General features: G+C 38.2%; 2 protein-coding genes across 3 annotated transcripts; one reads left to right on the top strand and one right to left on the bottom strand.

Annotated features, from left to right (window-relative positions):
* Positions 1–1610: 1610 nt before the first annotated feature.
* On the top strand, positions 1611–5133 carry LOC141652655 (E2F transcription factor-like E2FE). 2 transcript variants are annotated; one of them, XM_074460208.1, is made up of 11 exons: positions 1611–2077; positions 2215–2282; positions 2551–2603; positions 2761–2838; positions 2942–2995; positions 3078–3171; positions 3501–3568; positions 3665–3737; positions 3825–3886; positions 3985–4384; positions 4511–5133. In XM_074460208.1, the coding sequence occupies exons 1-11, from the start codon at positions 1983–1985 to the stop codon at positions 4600–4602; spliced, it is 1137 nt and encodes a 378-aa protein (XP_074316309.1). In that variant the 5' UTR covers positions 1611–1982; the 3' UTR covers positions 4603–5133. The 2 variants fall into 2 exon arrangements, with proteins under 2 accessions (XP_074316309.1, XP_074316308.1); XM_074460207.1 differs by having other exon boundaries at positions 1804–2077; positions 3816–3886; positions 4511–5012.
* A 411-nt stretch (positions 5134–5544) lies between these two features.
* Positions 5545–12195, bottom strand: LOC141652654 (uncharacterized). Its single transcript, XM_074460206.1, has 15 exons — positions 11450–12195; positions 10577–10674; positions 10332–10432; positions 10164–10242; positions 9962–10022; positions 9825–9871; positions 9630–9722; positions 9429–9519; positions 7899–7947; positions 6885–7001; positions 6627–6774; positions 6425–6517; positions 6278–6346; positions 5936–5978; positions 5545–5855 (listed from the first exon to the last, which is right to left on the bottom strand). Exons 1-15 carry the CDS (start codon positions 11505–11507, stop codon positions 5755–5757), a joined length of 1248 nt encoding a protein of 415 aa, XP_074316307.1. The 5' UTR covers positions 11508–12195; the 3' UTR covers positions 5545–5754.
* Positions 12196–23374: the final 11179 nt, after the last annotated feature.

Below are 23374 nucleotides of genomic sequence, written 5' to 3'. Positions count from 1 at the left end.
GGACATAAGATTCATCATTTAGTCACCCACTACATCTAGATGTTCAGCAACTCTAAAGAATATCACAAATTCTCATTATAGACGGACACTATCCGTCTATACGTATAGATGGATACCATTTTCCCTCACAAAATATTCATTTGCATAAAGTGAGAAGCACATGGGGTGCCCCACCTTGTTCCTCCTACCCATTTTATTAGAGGTTTTTACCCGTCTGTTCGCCCCACCCGTTTATACCAAGACCTATGGAAAAAATATTGATATATTTGAGTTGAGTGATGATGGGAATAATATGTACTTGCTTTACAGGAGCGTAGAAATAAAAGGTGAAATGTGAGCAAACTGAATATACCTTCAATTGAGAGTAAATTATCCTAAATCTTTCTGAATGAACATGACACTTAACCCAAGGAATTCAGCGAGCAAACGAGTAGATTAATTTGAGTAGTTAGGCAGTAAGAAATATAGAGTACAAAAGTGTAATTTATAATTTTTTTTTACGTAAAGGGGGTGAACCTTGATAGCTAATAAACTATTATACAGGGAATAGTCACCCCGATAATATTTTTACGCAAAATAGATTGTAATTCCATATTAGGACATTCTAATAGCGTAGCGATTAAACCAGAATTAACTTCATGATTGGCAAGCCAGTCGCCAACTCGATTAGATTCTCGATAAGAGTGCTCCAACTTGACCGAATTACGCATTTCTTGGATGAGATATTTACATCTTTTAACCACTCATCTAAGCTCATTATTCATATGAACGATAACTCATGTATTAAGCTTGTTAAAGAAGTGCAATTCATATTGAGTATACACTAATACAAATTACCCATAATATAATCCTATTGTAATGATATATGACAATCTTAATCTTAATAATCATATATACTCTTAAACCTTGTTTTTTTGGACTTAATTTAGCCTATTTCAGTTCAATTCAACTCATTTTTTCACAAGTGAACTTTTGCTTCATCTCAGTTCAGTTCTGTTTAGTTCCATTTAGTTCAGCCCAGTTCAATTAAATTCAGTTAAGTTTTATTAAGTTCGGTTCAACTCTTTTCAGTCGAAAAAAACAAGACCTTATAGACAATGAATTAAAAAGTCAAATCAATTCATAATTTTATGGCATAATAATTACCCATATATATAATCCATTTACCATGAAGCATATTCCAAAGTCATAATTACTAGCATGGCATACGCACTAATCAATTTCTTACAGGCTCCTAAATACCTAGCCTATCAAGTGACTTACGACATAAAAATTTAGTAGACAGAAAATCACAGCTCTCTAAGGCAAAGAAACGTTGACGAAGTATAGCATTAACAAAAATTACCTCAGGGTAGTCGGAGTGCGGGTCAAGTGGTACCTCCCAAATTGGCCGAGTGGCCCACCATCTCTTGAAAACATCTAAGAAGCTCGGAGTTCCGAAATACACTCTCTTGAATAAGAGTATCTTGAGCGGGTACCTTTTGTTGACGGCCCATTTCCCCCCTCCATGAATATTCACATTTTGAAACATCGGCGGGAAATTATTAAAAAATTAAAAAAATCCTACTTTCATCCCTCTACGTGCCACAAGCCCACATACAAAACACAACAAAAAAATATTAAAATAATCACTATCATAAACACAAAGATTCACTTACTTAAATTACCAAAAACCCCTCATAAAAAACCCAATATCTACCCATTATTGAGGGTAATATTGTCATTTCACAACAAACAAAAACACATGGCTCACAACTTAGCCGCTTTCTTCACCTAAAGTAAATTCAAATTCCCGCTTAATTTGATGTTTCAAAATCCCCCTTTTATAATCACACAAATTTTACCCAGATTTTCATCTCTTCGAAATTTCCAATTTTGTTCATCTGGATTTTCTGGGATTTCTTCGAATTTTTCTGGGCAATCTTTTGATTTTTCTGGGTATTTGTTAATTAGAGGAAAAAAGTGAAACTTTTTGTTCATCAATGGCCTCACCACCTTTGCAATCACCATCAGAAAATCGATCTTTGCATCATGGTTATAGTAGAAAGCAGAAATCCTTAGGCCTTCTTTGTTCAAAGTAAGTTTCTTTCTCAATTATTTTTTTTTTATTAAATTTAATTGATTTCTTGTGTTATTTGGGTGTTTACTGTTTGTTCATTGATTTTTTGATTTTTTTTTGGTTATCGATTGATTTAGTTTTTTTGTTATTTGCAGTTTCTTGAGATTGTATAATCGAGACGATGTCGATTTGATTGGTCTAGATGATGCTGCCAGTAAATTAGGTACACTAACTAGATCAGATCTGAATTTCTCTAAATTCATCCTCTTTAGTTTTAGTTGCATATTTCAGTGGTGGAGTTAGGGGAGGGTTATCAGGGTTGCTCGGCCCACTCGAGGATGAAAATTTCAAAGTTTTTAGTTAAAATTTTCCAATTGTTTTCGAGTTTTTCTTATGTAATTACCCATTTGCCCCTGCTGAGTTCAAATCCTGGCTCCGCCACTGATATTTGTATATGAGTTATGTTGAAAGTGATATTGGATTTCTTGTAGGAGTCGAGCGAAGAAGGATCTATGATATTGTTAATGTGTTGGAGAGTGTAGGGGTAAGATTCATCATTCTTTTTTCTTTTCAAATTACTGTTATTAATACATGGTTCAAAAAAATTTAAAAATTGTACTTGCATTATATCAATGATTTGACATGGAATGAATTAATTAGTTTTTTCGATTATAGTGTAATTAGATAGCACATGAATGCAGGTGTTAGCGAGAAAAGCGAAAAATCAGTACACATGGAAGGGCTACAAGGCAATTCCTAAGGCTCTTGCCTTGTTAAAGGTAACACCTTTGAACATTTAATTCAGTTAAGTTCAATCAGTGATTTGTTTTTAAGCGAACTTGGTGTGCTAACTATGTTTTACGGGGTTGATTCGGTCATCAGGAAGATGGTTTGAAGGAGAATTTTGGTACTGCAGAGGGAAGAAGTAGAGTAAAGGTGAGTCTTTGGTGTTTAGTTTTTGGTTTATTGATTTCCTATTTTTCTGGCTGCAGCAAGATTAATGCAAAACATGTTACAGTTTCAGGTTTTAGACTTTGATGATGATGTAGCTTCTAACCCTGACACCGGAAGCCAATCGGAGGCACCAACCCATAGTGGTGCTTCTAAGCCTGGTAAAACTGATGCCCTCAAGTTATCTGCTTTTAGTTTTCATCTGCTTTTTGGCTATTTTTTCTCGATTATTTGCGAGTTTGTTGTGAAGTAGTAGTTCATCAGATGCAATTCTCGATAAAAAGCACCTTTTTATATTGATATATAGGATTATAGGGGATAAGGTTGCGTATATCTTAACCCCATTTTGTCGGAGCTTGCGAGGCACTGGGGTTAGGTTGTTAATTGGTTATTAGACGAGTTTTGTATTACTGCTGGATTGAGTTTATGGAAGACATGTTTCTTGTCCGACTTATGTGAAAATTTACGTGCTTTACTGGTATTTTGACAGATAACAGAAGGGAAAAGTCATTGGGGCTTCTAACACAGAACTTTGTGAAGCTATTCCTTTGTTCTGAGGTGAGTATAAGTTTATGATCTTGTATTTAGTACCGTCATTCGCTTAACTAGCTATATTTTACTTACATCCTGTATTCCTGTTTATTATAATTTCAGGCTGAGCTGATCTCTCTGGAGGAAGCTGCAAAGTGCTTGCTTGGAGATGGTCTTAATGCACAAGTGATGCGAAGTACGAGTTTTTCTGTTCATTTGTTCTGATTTCATGGTTAGAAAATGTCGATTTATTACTAATAATTCCTTCCTTAAGTTAATGCAGCTAAAGTGAGACGATTGTATGATATAGCCAATGTATTATCCTCCATGCAACTCATTGAAAAGGTAAAAATTAAGTTCAATTTTCGTCTGGACGAAATAATTCAGGACTGCTGTTCCAGTAGTCTAGAATTCTGAAGATTATTTGTTGATTTACTCTCCAGACTACTCAAACAGAGAACAGGAAGCCGGCATTCAGATGGTTAGGCTTGAGGGAAGGAACAGGGAATACTAATTCAGTTATCCCTTTCTCGAGCGAACCCAAGAAAAGGACATTCGGGACTGACCTCAGCAACATCAACTTTAAGAGAACTAAGGTGGACTATCCCTTGGGAGAAGCATCAAAGCAGGTGAAGCTCCAAGTGAAAACCGAAAATTTGGAAAATGAATTCTATGCAACCTCTTTAGAGCAAGAACCAAAATCGAGTTCTAGAAGTTACCAGTATGGCCCTTTTGCTCCTGTTACTGTGGCCAAAGCAAGTGTTGCTGAACAAAAAAACTCGAAAAGTGTCCATGACTTGGAAACTCTTGCCACAAGCTATCGCCCTCAGTATCACAATCAAGGTAATATGCAGATTTTTAGTTACAGGCTGGTATATTGCTTAGTTGCTTACTATCTAAAAAAAAGTAGTTGCACTAGAATGGTTTATTCGTCTTCTAATTAAAATTGTTTGCCGATTAATTTGACAGCATTGAAGGACCTCTTTGATCATTATGTGGAAGCATGGAGTTCGTGGTACTCTGAAGTAGCAGGAAGAACTTCTGTCGGGCAGGTTTCTTGAAAATTTTCTTTCAACTGAGCCAGAAGACTGTCTCTGTGTCTCACGCTCTCACTGCAAGATACAAGCTTGGCATTGGACGCATATTCTCGATGCACCCAACTACAGTGATTTAAGGATATGCGCAATCACAGGAAAGCTCACTCATTCCATTGGTTTCATCACTCGACCTATAAAACACGATAGAGAATGAATTTGGATGGGATGGGGAAATCAGAATGTAGATGGATTTCTTATCCAATTCCGTCTGTGTAATTTGCGCATATAGTTGATCTGCAACTGCATTTCACAAGCTGTTCAATTTGTGGGATGCTGTTGTATTTCTGAAAAGTAGATGCCCTTGTAGTCTTGTATTTTCCCATGACTTTACAAAATTTTAAATTACATTATATGTAGCCTTTATAATTCCTCAACTGGGTTCAGAGCTCGATACTCGTCTGAAACATTCCGAGATTACTTGCAGTAAAAAAATCAAGTGGGATGAACTCAGTCTCAAACAATACTAAAAAAAAATAGTTTGATGTGCAAATTAAAGAAGACAGTATCCTGTATGCTCTAGTACAAATTCTCATTATAGACTGACACTATCCGTCTATAATAAAAGACGGGCCAAATACAATTGATTACAATGAACCAGCTAGTTTCTCTGTTATTTGTCTTTTATTAAACCAAATTCCAACCATTTTCAAGAACTGAAGTGCGGTACTGAAGCCGTGGTAATAGGTATCGAGTGCAGATCAGAGATGAGTAGACCTTTTTCGACACTGCCTAAAAAATACTGATAAGGCAGGCGGGAATGGAGCCTTGCCGTGTGTTAAAAAAACAAAAAAAAAAACGATTTTCCTTTGGCGTAATCACGATTATAATGACGCTAAGAATTATATTAACCTTGCTACTCCGCAATATTTCTATACAGAGCTTCGGTGAGTCTTTAGAGAACTGAAAAATGCTTGAAGTAATTTGAATTCATTTATTCTCTTCAGAAAATGTATGAAACATATACAAATATGCTCTATAGGTATACAATGTCGACATAGGGAACAAAACAAAATTCAGTATGCAAAGTCCGAGGAAAAATGAGATATTCGATCTGTGGTCATCCCTAGTTGTTTTGGAAGATCCTTCATCCTTTCATGGAAGTATGAATATCTATGACTACAATATGATTTCTTCTTGGACACTGACATTGAGGGTCTTGTTCGGAAGAACAATGCTCTTTGTTACCACAACTTCATCTTCGACAATCACAGATTCCCCTGAAAAAAATGAAGAGAAAAACATCAAGAATGAGGATGAACCAGGAAATGTCATGGAGAACAGAAGAAAATAAAAGTACCGAGAATTGTGATTCCAAGTTTGGCATTATAGTCTCCTTCAGCCTGTTAAAAGGAATCAAACTAAATTAGAACGCTTGATCGGCTACCTCAAACAACAGTTTTCATCATTTTACATGCAACCTAGAGGTTGCTCGGACTCGGTCACAAGTATCCGAAACGGGTACGTGTCCAAGTGTCGATTCATCTATTTTATTAAAAAAATTCATGTTTTTCGTCTAAAATGAAGTGTCCAAGTGTCCTACCCGTGTCCAGTGTCCGACACGGGTACGCGAGGTAATATCGAAGAGTCCGAGCAACATAGCGATGCAACACCATAAAAAATAAAGGGGGTTTCTATTCACCTGTACTCGGGACCATTTTCCAACGGATGACTTCCAGCCAACGATTGAATGGATAACAACCGCATTTTCCTGAATGATGGAACATTAAAGGTTAAATCATGCAAACAGTTGTGTGAAAAATACCATCTTTCAATGTGTTTAGATCACCTTGATCTCAACAGCGTCAAGTAAAATACAATTCAGTAGCCTTGCACCAGCTGCAACACGCGCATTCGCAGAAATTGACACATTCGGACCAATCTGTCATTGCCATGTGGAGAAATCACTTTTGGAGTAATGGTGTGTAGTAAAAAAAAAGCAAGTCTCGCTGACAGATGATGGGCTGTTTATTACAGATTTAAGGGCATACCTTCGCTGTTGGATGTATTTTAGCGGATGGATGGATATATACATCACCAATTATTGTTGCACTTTTTGAGCCGTCGCCACTCGCTAAAAGATGAGGGGAAGTGACTCGAAATTGGTGAAGATATAGAGCGGAACATTTTAGAGACATCCTGCAAGATCAAGAAGTGATAGTAAAACGATCAACTGTATGTATACCATGGTCTCAAGTCTCCTACTGCAAGACTTGCGTTAGGCCTTTAACTTGATGGATATATCTTACCCAGGAGTCTTGATCTGTTCCCAGAAGTCCATGGTCTCGTATGTATACAATTGCTTCTTCCCTGCAAGCGGTGTCAATATATCTTGGTCCAGTCTCACAAAATCCGAGGGAAAACTCCTGCAACACAAAAACTCGGTTTATGGAGACAACAACAACAACAACAGAGCCTTAATCCCAAAATGATTTGGGGTCGGCTGACATGAATCATCCTTTCGAACCGTCCATGGGTGAACGCACGCCTCAAAATGCGAATAAGGTTTATGGAGAAACCTGTACAATTTACTTGTCTGTCTTAAATACATATACAGAAATCCCTGTTCTCCACTATTTATTCTCAACTTGTTTGAAAAATTTTCCACGCTTAGGAGATTTAAAAAGTTTGCCAACTTTCTAAAATCTCACAAAAGTGCATACTAGACAGGACTATATCGATACACGTAGGCATGTAGCCAGAACTAGGAGATATATAATTAAGATAATATCATTTGCACTGGAGTTTAAGCACTCGCTCAAATTTCTTAGGAGTGTTAGGACATGATTTTAAAAACCTATGCCTAACTCTAATATTTTAGAACATAGCAAATTTAGAAGCCCTAGCCAGGAATGTAAGCTCCACGTTCAATGATTTAAGTTTGGGACCCTACAGTCGTAAACTGAGTGACGAACTAAAATACAAGTTTAATTCACAAATATAGCTGTAAAACATGTGCTTAATAGGTACGAAGTAAATTTTAATAGGGCCGTCTAAGAGGGGGTTCCAAGAGGGGGTTCCAAGAGGTTCTTGGAACCGGGGCCATAACATATTAGGGCCTCAAAATGCATGATCTCTTTTAATATCTTGTAAAAAATATGAATTTTTTTGTATTGCTTTGAACAAAATATATAATATACGATATAGTTCCTTATATTTTCGAGGCCCCATTTTGGCATTTAGAACATGGCCTCTCAAACCCATTAGACGGCCCTGTATATTTTACATAACAATACAATAAAGAAGTTGGAGAAGAGAAATACTTCGTTGCTGATTGAAGTGCTTCAAAGCTTGATATACGCCTCATATTGGCTGCATGAAAAAGTTCAGAATTAGACACTAGAGAATCTTAGTCCATTGTTGCAGATAGCAAACTTTACCAACAACAACAACAACATCAGAGCCTTAATCCCAAAATGATTTGGGGTCGGCTGACATGAATCATCCTTTCGAACCGTCCGTGGGTGAAGATAGCAAACTTTACCATTTATTAAAAAGTAAGGTTGAAAAGGAATCAGGCCTATACAGAGTACATAACTAAGCATATCGCTTTCAAAGTAAAGGAGAGTAAATCCTGCTACATGTCAGATTTCCTCAGCAGGATGACATTGTTAGTACAACGATAATATTTTAAGGATACTGCAACATAAAGAGATCCCAACACCACCAATTGAATCACAAGCTTCTATTGTTAAGCATTGCACATAATGGAGATAGCAAGTGAACACATGTTAAGACTTATTGGCCTCACTACTTACATTCTTTGCACATTCAAGTGAAAACACGTGCCATTAATGTATTTCCAAATAAACAATCAAGAGTCAAGAAGGATAACTGCCTATTTGCTTGACTACATAACATTATGGGATATCTAGAGCCAAAACAAGGTTCCTTTCTGAGACTGTTCGCCTTCTACAAGGATCATAAACAAACTAGTACTTCCTCCCTACATTACTATTTATTAAGACTCGTTTAGAAGTATCTCACAGCGTGTCCAAGTGTTGGTCTCAGCTAATTTTATGAAAAATACACATATTTTCGCTTAAAATGAGGTGTCTAAGTGTTATACCCATGCCAGAAAGTTGATGTCGGGAACAACTATGCAAGGGAACGGGTACATGAGAGAATAAGAAGAGTCAGAGTAACATAGCTTCCTCCATTTCTTCATGTTCCCATTTTCGAAATTCCCCTCACATAATTTTGAAAAGTGGGAAGAACACAATGAAATGGAGGTTAATATTCATGACATCATCACAACAGCTCAGTAGTTTATCGTAGCCCACCCCAAATCAGTTTGCGACTAAGTCTTTCTTGTGGTTGCAGCTGACTTGTTGAGTAACATAGATGATCATGGTTGCGTGTCATATTAACCTTCAGACATGGGTCTGACAGTTCAACTCTCAGTGTAAATAAACTATTTATGTAAAAAAACTTTTTTTAACTTCTGCACTTCACTTCAACTCTTTGAATGACCCTGTGTTCCCCGTGTCCCATATTAACCTTTAGACATGGGTCTGACAATTGAACACTTCATTTTAAGCAAATAAACATGTTGATATTTCATAAATTATCCGAGTACTGCAGATGGACTAACGGCACTGCAGGTAACTGTGTAGTTCTGCAGAACTGAAAATTATATCTAAAATGAAAAGCTACAGAGTATTACAGCACCGCAGGTTTCATATTTTTTTGGGGGGGAACTAACAGTAACTCTGCATTTCTGATGTCCAAGTAAATGAAAAGTAAAAGCCAGGGACTAGGAAGAAGTAAAGATGATTGTTTGGGTCATTTACCTGTATCTTTCCGATGACTGGAGACACCTTGGATAGCATTGAATATTTCAGGTGAAAATACATATACCCCACAGTTTATCCGATCACTAACCTGCGACACAATTATATTTAAAACAATAAAGCATGCATCAAATCAAATGTTGAGATAGTCATAACATAAGAGCACACAGCCATGACCCAAGCTGAGAATAGTGCACTTACAAAAGTTTCGGGCCTCTCAGTGTAATGCAAAACCTCATGGGTGTCAGGATCAGCAACCAACTCACCAAACTGATTAGCAGACTCTGCCGAGACCTGTTCATGTACAATTAATGATCACCAACTAAATATACATAACATAATTGAAACCAAACAAGCAAATATACTTTATCAATACAGCGGAAGGCGCTGACAGACCTTGCTCACTAGTATAGTTCCCATTCCTCCGTATCTTATGTGAGCCTCTGAAAAAAACACAAGAAAGAGAAATTTAAAACTCTTTCACCAGGACGACTCATCATGAAACAAAGCACTGAGCAATGTCGATAAATTACCAAGCATTTCTGGCAATGGAAAACTGCAGCAAACATCACAATTTAGCAGGAATATTTGAGACTGCAATATAATGAAAACTATCAATCATTATAAGCCTTTAACAATTATCGAAACCCAATTGTGAAACACACGAAACAAAAGATCACAAATGTCGGTCAATCATGGCCGTTCCACAAGAAGTAAAAAGGAGAAGTTACAAACCGGACTGTCTTCCATGATTATATCCCTGAAGTTGTATAGGCCACCAGCCGAACCATGAGGCCTGTCTTCCTTCAAGTATCTGAATTACAAAGAGAACATAAAACGATCAATACTAAACTTTGATAGGAAGAAACGCCAGAAGATGAAATAAGTTGAGGAAGAGATCACCTGACAGGAACTCTAAGCTCATTAGATATGGCAGACACATATAAAGCAAATTCTCGCTCCTCGTAGAAACCAACCAAGTAGATCTGTGCTAAGTTTGGAATCTACAATTAAATGAAACATGTGAGAAATGAATCCAAACTATCATATAGTCCCTCGTCTCAATCATTTGTTCACCTCAAAAAGCTTGGGCAGACGGAGTAACCGAAACTAATCAAATAAGGTGAAATTGGTAACAGAATATATACCCTTTTGCAAGCTGAGATTGGATGGTGAACCATAGGCTGCCCAGCTAATGGGAAAAGTGGCTTCGGAATATTCAAAGACAATGGCCTGAATCTAGTACCTATTAATCACCAACAAAGCATTAAAATTCCCACCAAAAATTACCTTGATAAAGTACAAATTCACTATGCAAAATACTCCCTACGTTCCGATCATTTGTTTACCTTTTCTTTTCTTTTCTGTTCTTTTCGCATTGCGAGAAGTATTTTAATCAAAGGTAAACAAATGATTGGAACGGAGCTGGTAAGTGAACAAGCCTGATCCATTAACTAGATTCACCAAATTTCAATCAACAGTTCTACTTAGGATAATTTATCCAGGCATCACACATTCAAAATTATATAAAAACTAACAAAATTTATACAAATTTATTGTAAAACGAATTTTTATAATAATTACTTCTACCTACTAATAGGGTTGTGTTTGGATCCGTCTAAAACATATTAGTGTAAAATGCTCACTAACTTCCGATCATTTGTTTACCTTTTCTTTTCTTGTCTTTTCTTTGCGAGAAGTATTTTAATCAAAGGTAAACAAATAATTGAAACGGAGCTGGAAAGTGAACAAGCCTGATCTATTAACTAGATTCACCAAAATTCAATCAACAGTTCTACTTAGGATATTCCGGGCATCACACATTCAAAATTATAACAAAACTAACAAAAAATTGAATCAAAAACTATGATTTATTCACAAATACATGTCTTTGGCGGTCTTACACAAATTTATTGTAAAACGGATTTTTATAATAACTACTTGTAACTACTAATAGGGTTGTGTTTGAATCCGTTTAAAATATATTAGTGTAAAACCGCCTTAAGGGAGAAAGTTCATACCTTTAGTGGGTCCACCGACCATGATCACAGCAACAATTCTCTCATCTGAACTCCCCATTGTAAAAACTTGAAAAACCCACAAAAATTACACAAAAAAAGTCAGAAATTTTGAAGAAAGAAGTGATCTTTCAGTGTTATAGGATGATCAAAATGTGCCCTTTTATACAACAGTGAATTGGGTTTGTTGTTAAATGGAGATTTGATTCAAAAAGTTAAGTGATTAATTGAAAAGGGAAATGTTGATGAGTTTAAGGAAAAGGATTTGAAGAATGATCGAAGAAAAAGAGTGAGGATAATGAAGATCTAGAGATGCGGGATTGTTGTTGATTAAGTTGCACAGAAAAGATTGGAAGGGAGAGAGATATACTTTGTGTATATATACAAGTGGCATGCAGAGGAAATATTACACTTTAGTATCCTCACAAATACTATTAAGAGTTAAAGACGGTTTTAAGCAAGACTTATTCAAATCGATCTGTGTCCAATTCAGGATCTTGGAGTACCCTCAATGCAAGTTTCAATGTGTCTCAACTTTTAACTAGAGGTGGCAACAAGACGGTCGACCTGGATTGACTCGGTTCAATTCGATTGGTCGAGTCCCATGCCCTTAATCTACCCGATCCAACCCCAGCTTGGTCCGATCGGACCCTTATTCATGTTCGGTTAGGTTTGAACAACTTTAAACCCGGTCTGGACCTCAATAAGATGTTTTTGGAAGGTTTGAAAACGAGAAAAATAAAATAGAATTGACCCTAATTTGCCTTTGTATTTTCATCTTAAAGCCTCCGGGTAATATGAGTAGTTCTTTTTATAAGTGAGGATAATTTAGTCTCTTTTATTAATGTAATATAATAACACTTACAAGTGGATAATCATCTTGTTATATTTTTTTTTTTTTGTTAAATGAGCCACAAGAGCATTATAATAATGGGAGTAGAGGGATTTGAACCATGACCTATGCGGTTCACTATATCTCCTTCTTAACTACTAGGCTGAGACATTTTCGTTAATGGATAATCGTATTATAATAAGCAGTTAAATAGACTTCTTAATTTGGCACCGATTTTAGGAGCACTCCTTTAGAAATTTAGAATATATCTCATTACATCTTAGATCAATGAAATGCATAAATATGACTTTAATGCGACTTAAATGGGACTTATTCACAACCTCACTGGCTCACCATGATGTAGAATTTTGTAGATTCGTTTTATTCCTAGGACAGTTAATTATTGTCAAAAAAAAATAAAATGGTGATCTGCCGACATTGATTAAATACATTGCCCAAAAGAATATCCAAATTAACCAAAAAATGTTGACTACAGCAGAAGAAGAATATCCCTTAGATAGCTACTGCATATGCATTTACCACACAACAGCAGCCTAACAACTTGAGCTTCAAATATTGTGCACCACAAACATATACAAGTACTCCATCCGTACCGGTCATTTGTTTACCTTTAATTTTAACACAAAGACCAAAAAAAGAGGAAGAGACCAATTATTAGATGACAAGTATACCAAATTGAATGTAGAGGATCAAATTGGCCATTACATGCATTCTCAAAATAGAAAGGTAAACAATTGACTGAGACAATGAAATAGATAAATAAGCCAGATTTCCGAAAGATGCAAACAGACTCAAATCCTCTGTTGATAACAACAGTAAGGTCGTTTGAAAGGCGTCTTGTTGAATGTTTTCACAGCTTTTAAGGAGACTTGTACCATCCCCACGGCTCGTCAGAGATATATTCAGTTACCTGCTTGATATTCAAGTAATTTTCGATACCCCTGCAAGATTACATGCAGAAGTTAGGACACATTAAGATGAGCCTAACATTAATTCAATTTCAAAGCGCACTTGTACATTCCTGCAAAATGCCTCAGTGATCAACCAATTGAGCGAATCAAATTCAGCCCTTGATCAGCAAAGACATTGACTACTATGTGCAGCAGTTATCAGCAAGTCAATATAAAAAATGCATCACTCGGTTTACACAGAAAAATGTTTGACAAGCATCCTCCTCTCATAAGGCGTACCAAGAACCATCAGTCTAAACTCAGTTGCAAAATTTTCTATCTCGATTATTTCTGCAGTAACTAGATTGAAGAAAATCCATGGGGATCCAGGAATGCAGTTTAAATTGGTGAAAATGGAGAGGACGACAAATACCAAACTTTTATTAATCATGTACTTAATGACTATGCTACAATCATGGAATACAAGGTAAAGCCAAAAACTTGCATCCTTACAATGAACTATACTAGTTAGCATCTGTTAAAATGATCACTTTGGTAGCATGTACTACAGGTCTACAACAAAATATGATCAATGAATGGTCGTAACTGACAGTCGTTCAGAGAAGGAAAACTATGACGAAATGCGCATTATCATCAAGAAATGATCTCACTAAACTTCTGCACCAGCTGATAAACCTTTCTGAAGGCTGAAGCCCAACAATTGGTTAGTAGTGACATTCCCAATAGTCTGTGTTCCGGACCCATTAACATTTCCACCAATGTAAGTAAACTCGCAATTGTTGTAGATATTTGGTTCTGTTCTCTGAAGTTGATCCCTAAGATATAACACTTCTCCAGCACGGCGCTCAAACAAATGAACTGTCCAAACATGGCTCCCATCTACACATTCCGACTCTGGAAGCCAGTTAGCTGTTCCGTCTTTATTGGCTGCAAGACAATATTCACCACCTGCTTTTCTTTTTCTATGACCAGAACCCCTCATGTTGGTACACACAACTCTGAGCTGCCCACGAGGTGGGAAACCCGGCACAGGTGACCTGAATTCAACCTTAGTATCACCCTTACCTGATGGCCACAGAAACTCTGACATCCCCGCCGACACCTTCTTTCTTTTATATCTTTCCCGATACATCCTCTCAAAAGACTCAATGAGTTCGTCCACCACTAATTGGTTTAACAACTTCATAAACTTCGGGGATAGTATTTCCCTTGGTCGCAAGGAGAAGATAGCATCTTCGGGGATTGACCCATCACTATTTGGTTTAACAACTTCATAAACTTCATCCTTTTGTTCCTGGAGAAATTTTCGTATCGGCGACAGAAATTCCCCTTCGTTACTCTCCAATGTCACGTTAATATCTGTTTACATCAAGTTCTAATTCATCATTAATTCTGAAAAACTAGATGATCAAACTAATATCATTACGAAAAACAAAAACTGTCACTAAATTACTGCTCCGAATATTATTACAGCATGAATAAACAACAGTAAAACTATACCGTTACGAAAAACAAAAACTGACAATAAATTATTGCTCCGAATATATTACAGCATGAATAAACAACAGTAAAATCAGGTAGCTTACACTTTAAACGCTCAACATCACTCGAAGAAAGACAATCCTGAATTGCCATGTCTTCTGCAGCTGCTGGTGAAAAGGGGATTAGGGTTCGGACTTCTAACTTCAACTCAATCAAATGTGGATTCAAAGTCTAATATTTTTGACATCTTTCAACAATTTAAAGGTGATTGATTATCCAGAGGGTTAACGCTACACCTTTTGACATAAAATACTTTCTATTTTTGGGCACATGACCCAGCATGACACGATTCGTACCCAAATTTTAAAAGCCGAGTATGACCTGATCTGAATGTCTTGAATAATAGGTCAATTCGGATCGGTTGAGGTCGGGCTCGAAGTGGGGGACAAATAAGGTTGTTATTAAGTCGCCAAAACTGGCAGAATGCTCTGGAAACTAATTCACAGAGGAGAGTGGAATTTCCTTCAGTTTGATAATCTCCGTTCAGTTTCGATTTTGTTAAATATAAGTGTGTCTAGAAAATATAAGTGTAGAAAATATAATAGTACGAGGCCTTTTGGGGAGGAGTCCAAGAGTAAATCCGTGAGGGCTTGACCCAAAGCGGACAATATCGTACTATTATGGATAATGGACAATTTGACACTGGTGCACCAGAATCCCAACACGAGATATTCACGCTTCCGCACAACAGATTTCAGATCACCCACTTTTCCGGTTTTATCGGACCATGTTACTTGAATCGGTTTTAATGTTTTATCACTTCAGTGTGTGAACACCCCCTTTTCCGGATTTATCGGACCATGTTACTTGAATCAGTTTTATCACTTCAGTGTGTGAACAGTCTGAACACCCACAAGGGCTAGGAGTCTAGGACGGACTCTTTTGGGACAGCAAGTCTTACTATAGACGGATATATCCATCTATAGCAAGAGACGGGTGTGACATTTTTGGGCCCCACCACGCAAGTTGTTGTTTGTCTGATGCGTAATGTGGTATGTTACTTGGCCCGTCTTTAGTTATAGACGGATAGTTACCGTCTATAATGAGATTTTGTTCTTTTGTGAAAAGAGAGATTCTTACATACTGCCTACGCGCATATCTTGTATATAGAGAAAGAAAAGAGTAAAATGAACACAAAATCTTTATTTAGATTGGTACACGGTACACCCAAATATGGAAATAAATAACAAAGGAGGGTTCCATTCACACATGGTGTACTAAATCTACTAATAATAGGCTTTGAATATTGTTCACGCGTAGGAATCTTGGGCAAAACTTGGGAGAGACGGTCTCTCACTAAGTTATTGAGAGACCAATTTTTCGTACCCTTTTATTTGTATTTCGTACCTCTTTTATGGTTGATCGTGACATAGTAATTTCATACCTATTTACATAATAAATATACCCATTTTATCATTAATCATGATTTGTACCTATTTTATTACCTTTAGTACCACTTTTTCTTAAAATTGTACAATGGTCTCTCAATAAAGCTTATTAAGAGACCGTCTCTCAGGAGACCTACTCAGGAATCTTAAGGAAGAAGAATTAGGCTTTGAATATTGTTCACGCGTAGGAAACTTAAGGAAGAAGAATGAGTTTTGAAGTGTTTGAGAGCTGAGAAAAAGGTAAAGTGAAGACAGAAGTTTCAATGTGTTTGCATTGATTGAACACAAAAGTTTCTCAGTGTTTGCATTGATCATCAAATTCGCTATAAATTGCGAGTTAAAGTCGAACCAACCCTAGATTCCATTCCTCATTTCTTTTGTAAAAATCTCAATTCCTGACCTTAAAACTTCTCCTCGGCCGTTTGTTTAGCTCTCATTAGCCAGATACTTGCGGAGATGAGTCTTCAAGATTGCCTTTCCTTGCGTGAAATTGATCAATTAAAAGGTAAGTTAGCTGCCTTTATGTACTAGTATGGTTAATACATAACTATAAGACGCTGTTTTATTGGTTAAAACCTCATTTGTTACAAATAGTCTTTTACAATGAATATTGATAATGTATTAATCATTTTGTGTTGCTAATTCAATATTAATCTCATACAGACATTGTAGTGACAGTAAGGAGTATTGGAGGGGATCTAATGGCGAGGATCGAAGAACATAATAACAAGATACACGAAAACTTAAATAAGAGCCTAAAAACAACCATAACGAATTACCAGGGTTTGGACCGAAAAAATGTGGCGTCTTCTGAGAAAACTCTGTATCTTGTTGAGCCAAATTATGATTTGTCAGTAGACCTTAATACTATCTTCCGATTTTGTGACAATATAAAATCCGAAGTGGCAAAAGCAATAGAAACTTTCTTCAGAACATCGTTTCTGGAAAGAAATGGGAGGAAAAAGTTGTCGGCCAGTTTATCGGAGTACCTGTGGCCGTCGGATGAGGGTGATACGCAGGTTGAGTTCAGGTCCCCAGTGCCGGGTTTCCCACCTTGCGGCGAGCTGATAGCTGTCTGTAGCAACATGAGAGGTTCTGGTCAGAGGAAAAGAGCAGGTAAATATTGTCTAGCAGCTTGTAGAGATGGAACAGTTCAATGGCTTCATGAGTCGGAATGTAAAGATGGGAACCATATTTGGACATTACATTTGTTTGAGCACCGCGTTGGAGAAGTGTTACGTCTTAGGGATGAACTTCAACGAACACAGCCAAATGTTTACAACAATTGCGTTATCAATTACATAGGTAGAAATGTCAATGGGTCGGGTACACAGACTATTGGGACTGTCTACTGCCATTAACAATAACCATTTTTACGTCATAGGTTTAACAGCGATAGCTGGATTAATTTTAGTTTCCGTGATTCATCTGCTGCATTGTATATATAAGACTTAGAAGTTTATGGGAATAATAAGTTGTATTCACAAAGCTGATGGTACATGGTTTATATAGTTTACAATTTGTGCAAATAAGGTAAGAACTATAATTACAAAAGATATGAGATGCTATATTTACAATATACAAAGATTTACTTGAATATTTCCTAATTATAGGAAATATGGTTAATACGCCCCCGCAAGATGGACGTCCGAGGGGTAAGACCAATCTTGGAGCGAAGTTCAAGGTAGTGAGTTTTGTGAAGCGGTTTGGTGAGAATATCTGCCAACTGATCTTTGCTCGCAACGTGTTGAATTCGAATGTGACCATGAAGCAACTGCTGTTTGACGAAGTGAAAGGATAGAGCCATGTGCTTCATGCGGGAATGAAAGACCGGGTTTCGGGCATAGAGAGTAGCTGAGATGTTGTCACAGAAGATTGCTGGAGGGTTGGTGACGGAGATATGTAGCTCGTGGAGAAGGTTACGGAGCCAAAGTGTCTCGGTTGTGACGGATGCAACGGCGCGAAATTCAGCTTCAGTAGTGGAGAGAGCAAGGCCACGTGGTGGAAACATAGGTGTCTTTATCACCAGCATGGTCTGCATCACAAAAGGCATGAAGGCGAGAAGAGGAAGCTTTGTACAACTGAAGGCCAATGGTTTGAGTCCCTTGCAAATAACGCAGGAGACGTTTTAGGGCAGTCCAGTGAGTGGCGGTGGGATGATGCAAAAATTGAGCTAGACGGTTAATAGCAAAGGCAATGTCGGGTCTGGTAAGAGAGAGGTATTGGAGACTGCCAACAATAGCACGATAATCAGAGTGGTCTTGGATAGGTAGATGGTCTTCACGAGTTAAGGTGGGTGAGGAAGCCATCGGAGTGGTATTAGGCTTAGCATCTATCATTTTGAACTTGGTTAGAAGATCAAAAATATATTTAGATTGATTAAGATGAAGACCATGTGAGTTGTGAGTGACTTCAATGCCTAGAAAGTAAGACAGCGGACCAAGGTCTTTGAGGGAAAAACGTTGCGATAATTTATCAATAAAGGAACGAAGGTGAGTAGGGTGTGGTCCAGTGACTATAATGTCATCAACATAAACGAGCATGTAAATAAAAGTATCGTTGGTGTGTAGAATAAACAAGGAAGAGTCGGATATAGATTGTTTAAAACCATAAGATAGGAGGTAAGAGGTTAATTCGGTGTACCAAGCGCGTGAAGCTTGTTTTAATCCATAAATTGCTTTGTTTAATTTGCATACGTAATCTATTTTTGTTTGATTTACAAAACCAGGAGGTTGTGTCATAAAAACATTATCAGTGAGTGTCCCTTGAAGAAATGCGTTATTAACATCCAATTGTCTAAGAGACCACGAGTTAGTGACAGCTAAGGCTAAGATGAGACGAACTGTAGTAGGTTTAATAACTGGGCTAAAGGTTTCATTAAAATCAATACCAGGTCGTTGATGAAATCCCTTAGCAACTAGACGAGCTTTGTGTTGTTTAAGGGTACCATCAGGATTAAATTTGTTTCGGTAAACCCACTTGCAACCTATAACATTTTGTGAGGAGGTGCGTGGAACAAGAGTCCAGGTTTGATTTCGCTCAAGCGCATCAAATTCTTCTTGCATAGCATGACGCCATTGAGGGAGAACAAGTGCCTGCTTGACCGTATTTGGTAGAATATCATTGGTTGAGGAAGCTTGAGCTAGATTGTTGCTATAGTTCGGATTCGGTTTTCTAATTCCATTGGCGAGGCGAGTGACAATGGTCCTAGTTGGTGGTGGCATTGGACCTTTACGTGGCTTGGGATTTGGTTGGAGGGGTGCAGCGGAAGAGGAAGGGAGGGTAGGAGGTTGTTGATCATGGTTTGAAGTAACATTGGTTGAGGATTGAGGGCGACGAGTGTAAACCTGAGTAATTGGCGGTTTGACAGGAGGAATGGGTGGCGGGTTGGAGGGTGTAACCGGGACTGTAGTGGTAGTAGGTGCCGAGGGAGGAAGGAGTGGAATGTGAAGGGTGCACCATTCATCAGTGGTGACGGATGGAGAAGGAGTAGGAGGCGAAGTAGTGTCTCGAAATGGGTAGGAATCGTCACAAAATTTTACATGACGAGAAGTGTAAATGCGATGGGTTTTTGGGTCTAAGCAGTGATATGCACTTTGTGTATTCGAATAACCTACAAAAATACATGCGATGGAACGGTTTTCTAATTTATGTTTCGTATATGGTCGGAGCCATGGGTAGCATAGACTCCCGAAATTGTGTAATTTATTATAATCCGGTGGTATATTATGTAATTTAAAGTAAGGAGTGTCTCCTCCCAAACCTTTTGTGGGAAGGCGATTAATTAAGTAAGTAGCGGTACAAAAGGCGAGAGGCCAATAGGACGTGGAGAGGCCGGCATGATTCAACAATGCAAGGCCGGTTTCGACGATGTGCCTATGCCATCGCTCAGCATAGCCATTGTGTTCCGGTGTGTGTGGAGGACTAGTGCTATGTGAAATACCATTGATGAGAAGCGATTGATTTAATTTTACATACTCTCCACCATTGTCACTAAAAAATCGTCGTATGGGTCGATTAAAATACTTTTCAACTAATGCTTTAAATTGCATAAATATTGTAGTGGTTTCGGACTTACGTTTTAAAGGGTATAGCCATACATATTTGGTATAGTGGTCAACGAAAATTACATAATACTTATAATGGTCGTAAGATTGAACCGGACTAGTCCAAAGATCAGAAAAAAGCAAATCCAGTGGTGCGTGCGAGGTGAGTGACGAAACAGAGAAGGGCAATTTTGTGCTCTTCGAAACACAACACGAATCACAGTGATCAAAATTAGGAATGCGAAAAGAGAAATTTTTATTAATAAGTTTGGTTACATCGTTTGTGGGATGACCTAACTTATGGTGCCACGAAAGAGGCGTGGTTCCTTTCCACGAAGGAGGCGTGGTTCCTCTAGGATGAAGCGCGGCCTGATTGACGACGGGTGGTGGTTGCCATTCATACACCCCTTTGGTTGCTCGGCCCTGGAGGAGGGTTTTCTGGGTTCGACGATCCTTTACAAAGAAAAAATTGTCAGTAAAGAGAACGTAAGCATTGTTGTCATAGCATAACTTAGAAATAGAAATTATGTTACGAGAAATTTTTGGAACGTGAAGAACATGTTTAAACTGAAGATTGTGCATCGTAAACGAACCTGTATTAGCGATTTGGAGAGCCGAGCCATCACCTATTATGAGGTCATCAAGACCGTCATAGGGTGAATAAAATGCGAGGGTGTCCAAGTCATGTGTCAAATGGTGTGACGTGCCACTGTCGAATAAGAAGTTGGGGTTTGGAGCGGTGTTGGCGAAGGGTTGATTGTTGGGAACGACATGTGCATATGACGAGTTGCCGTAGTTGGCAACATGGGCTTGCGGTGGAGTATTGTGTTGACGGTAGGTGGGTTCAGGAAACGTGATATTGGGAAAGAGTTTCCGGAAAAGAGGGCAATTAGCGATGACATGACCCACTTCTCGACACCATTGGCATCGACCTTTGAAGGGGCGAGGAGCGGACTGGTTATGTTGTTGATATTGAGAGGTGGGTTGATGATATGGGGTGGCCGATTGGTGATAGTTGTTGGCCGACTGGTGGAAGTTTGGTGTGGTTGATGGACGAGGGTTGCCACGTTGGTGATGGGTTTGTCGATAGGCAGGATTGGCAGACGGTGAGAACTGATTTTGGGTGGTTGGGTTGTCATGTTTAATAAGAAGTTCATGTTGTAACAATTTCTCGTGAAGTGCCTCGAAGGTTATAGGTGTATCGCGGGCACGGACGGTGGTAATAACGGGTTTAAAGGTCTAATAATCAAGACCTTTTAGGACTTGGGCAATAATATCTTCTGGGTCAAGGATTTTGCCCATAAGAGCTAATTGGTCGACACAAACTTTGATGGAGTTCATGTAATCTGAGACGGTTTGTTCCGTAGTTTTGGTGATGGAATCAAAGCGTTCTTTTAGTTGCATGATATGAGCCCGAGAGGGGTTGGCGTAGGTTGAAGCAAGGATATCCCATGCTTCCTTTGCGGTTTTCGCTCTTACAATTAAAGGTTGTAAGACAGTAGACAAGGTACCCATGAGGGCACCAAGGATTAGTCTATCCTGTTTGAGCCATGTCAAAAAGGACGGGTTTGGTTGTTGAACGTTATTAGCGTCGGTGATGGTTTCGCTTGGTGGTTGATCGGTGCCGGTTACGAAGCCAAGAAGGCTGAAACCGAAGAGTATATTAGTGAGTTGAAACCGCCATGCGGTGTAGTTAAGAGGGTTAAGCTTAACACAATGGTTGAGGTTAAGCGATGTTAATGGTTTTGTTGTTTCATGAGGATTGGGTACGACAATGTCGTTGTTGTTGATATTAGCTGCCATGATGCTTGACGGAATGAAGAGAGAAGAGGAGGTTGTGCGGCGTTTGAAGGAAAGAGGTTTTGGTCGGAGATTAGGGTTGGATCGATTGGAGACTCTCTAATACCATATAAGACTTAGAAGTTTATGGGAATAATAAGTTGTATTCACAAAGCTGATGGTACATGGTTTATATAGTTTACAATTTGTGCAAATAAGGTAAGAATTATAATTACAAAAGATATGAGATGCTATATTTACAATATACAAAGATTTACTTGAATATTTCCTAATGGGTGTTGCTCTTTCACATACGGATTTTACTCAATCACATACGCATTTTACCTTTTTACCCCTTTCATTTTTTTCTTTACCCTCCCTCTCTCCTACAGTTACATCACCTTTAAACAAGAACGAGTAGCTTCTCCGACACCCTTGCCGCCACCGTCAATCCGTCATCCCCTTACTTGAGCACCACCAGCAGCTCGTCGGCGCCTAACCTTAACTAACCAACACCTATACTTTGTCGTCGACCACCCTTCCGTCGCCAACCACGAAGAACCCCTTGCGCGACCTATCCCCTTTCGACAGCCACCTACGACAAACGCACATAAAGCCATCAAGGGCATAACCGTAGACCATAGTAAATCACAATTGAGCCATCCACACCTGACCTCCTTAACCACCCATAGGAACCCCCAAAATTGACCACCCGAACTCCATCAATGCCCTTTCTTCGTCCTTTGCATCTCCCTCGCACGCCATCGTCGTGATCCTCCGCCGAATCGAGACGCAACTACCGCTAACCTTAGGAGTTAGGATGCAAATTACCTGGTTCATCCAACCCATAATCATCCATTCTCCATCAAAATCAGTTGACAAAATTAACTAATTAAAAAAACGTAAAACAATTAAATTAACCTAATTAAATAAAATTAATGTAATGTATTGATAATAAATAGTAATTAGTTGTTCGATAGAAGATTTTAAGATCCACTGTTGAAGAATTTAGAAGGATTTTGTTGAGATTGTATGAGGAAAAAAAAAAAGAACAAGGTTGATGGTAAAAGGGTATGTGATGGAACTTTTATGAAAAAATGTATGTGAAAGAGTAAAATGCGTATGTGAAAGAGCAACACCGATGGAAATATGGTTAATAGTATATAAGCCTATTCAGTGATTGTAGTATATAAGCCTATTCAGTGATTGTAGTGAGTTTAAAGTTAGCCACTCATTGTATCATCAGCCTAATGCCTGCAAACATGAGCCTTCACGTTGTCACTCGGTCAACTAAAGGGTAAACTAGCTGCATTTACTGTTGTCATGCTGCAGTTAGATAGACAGATAGTCAAATAGTGCCGGGTCAATACCCGAAAATGCTCTCTTCCTATTTTTGCAATTACAACAGA

The sequence above is a fragment of the Silene latifolia genome, chromosome 4 (genome assembly GCF_048544455.1).
Source record: "Silene latifolia isolate original U9 population chromosome 4, ASM4854445v1, whole genome shotgun sequence".
NCBI classification, from domain to species: Eukaryota; Viridiplantae; Streptophyta; class Magnoliopsida; order Caryophyllales; family Caryophyllaceae; genus Silene; species Silene latifolia.
The sequence above is the reverse complement of the archived record's forward strand: the minus strand, read 5'-3'. Positions and strand labels throughout refer to the sequence as shown.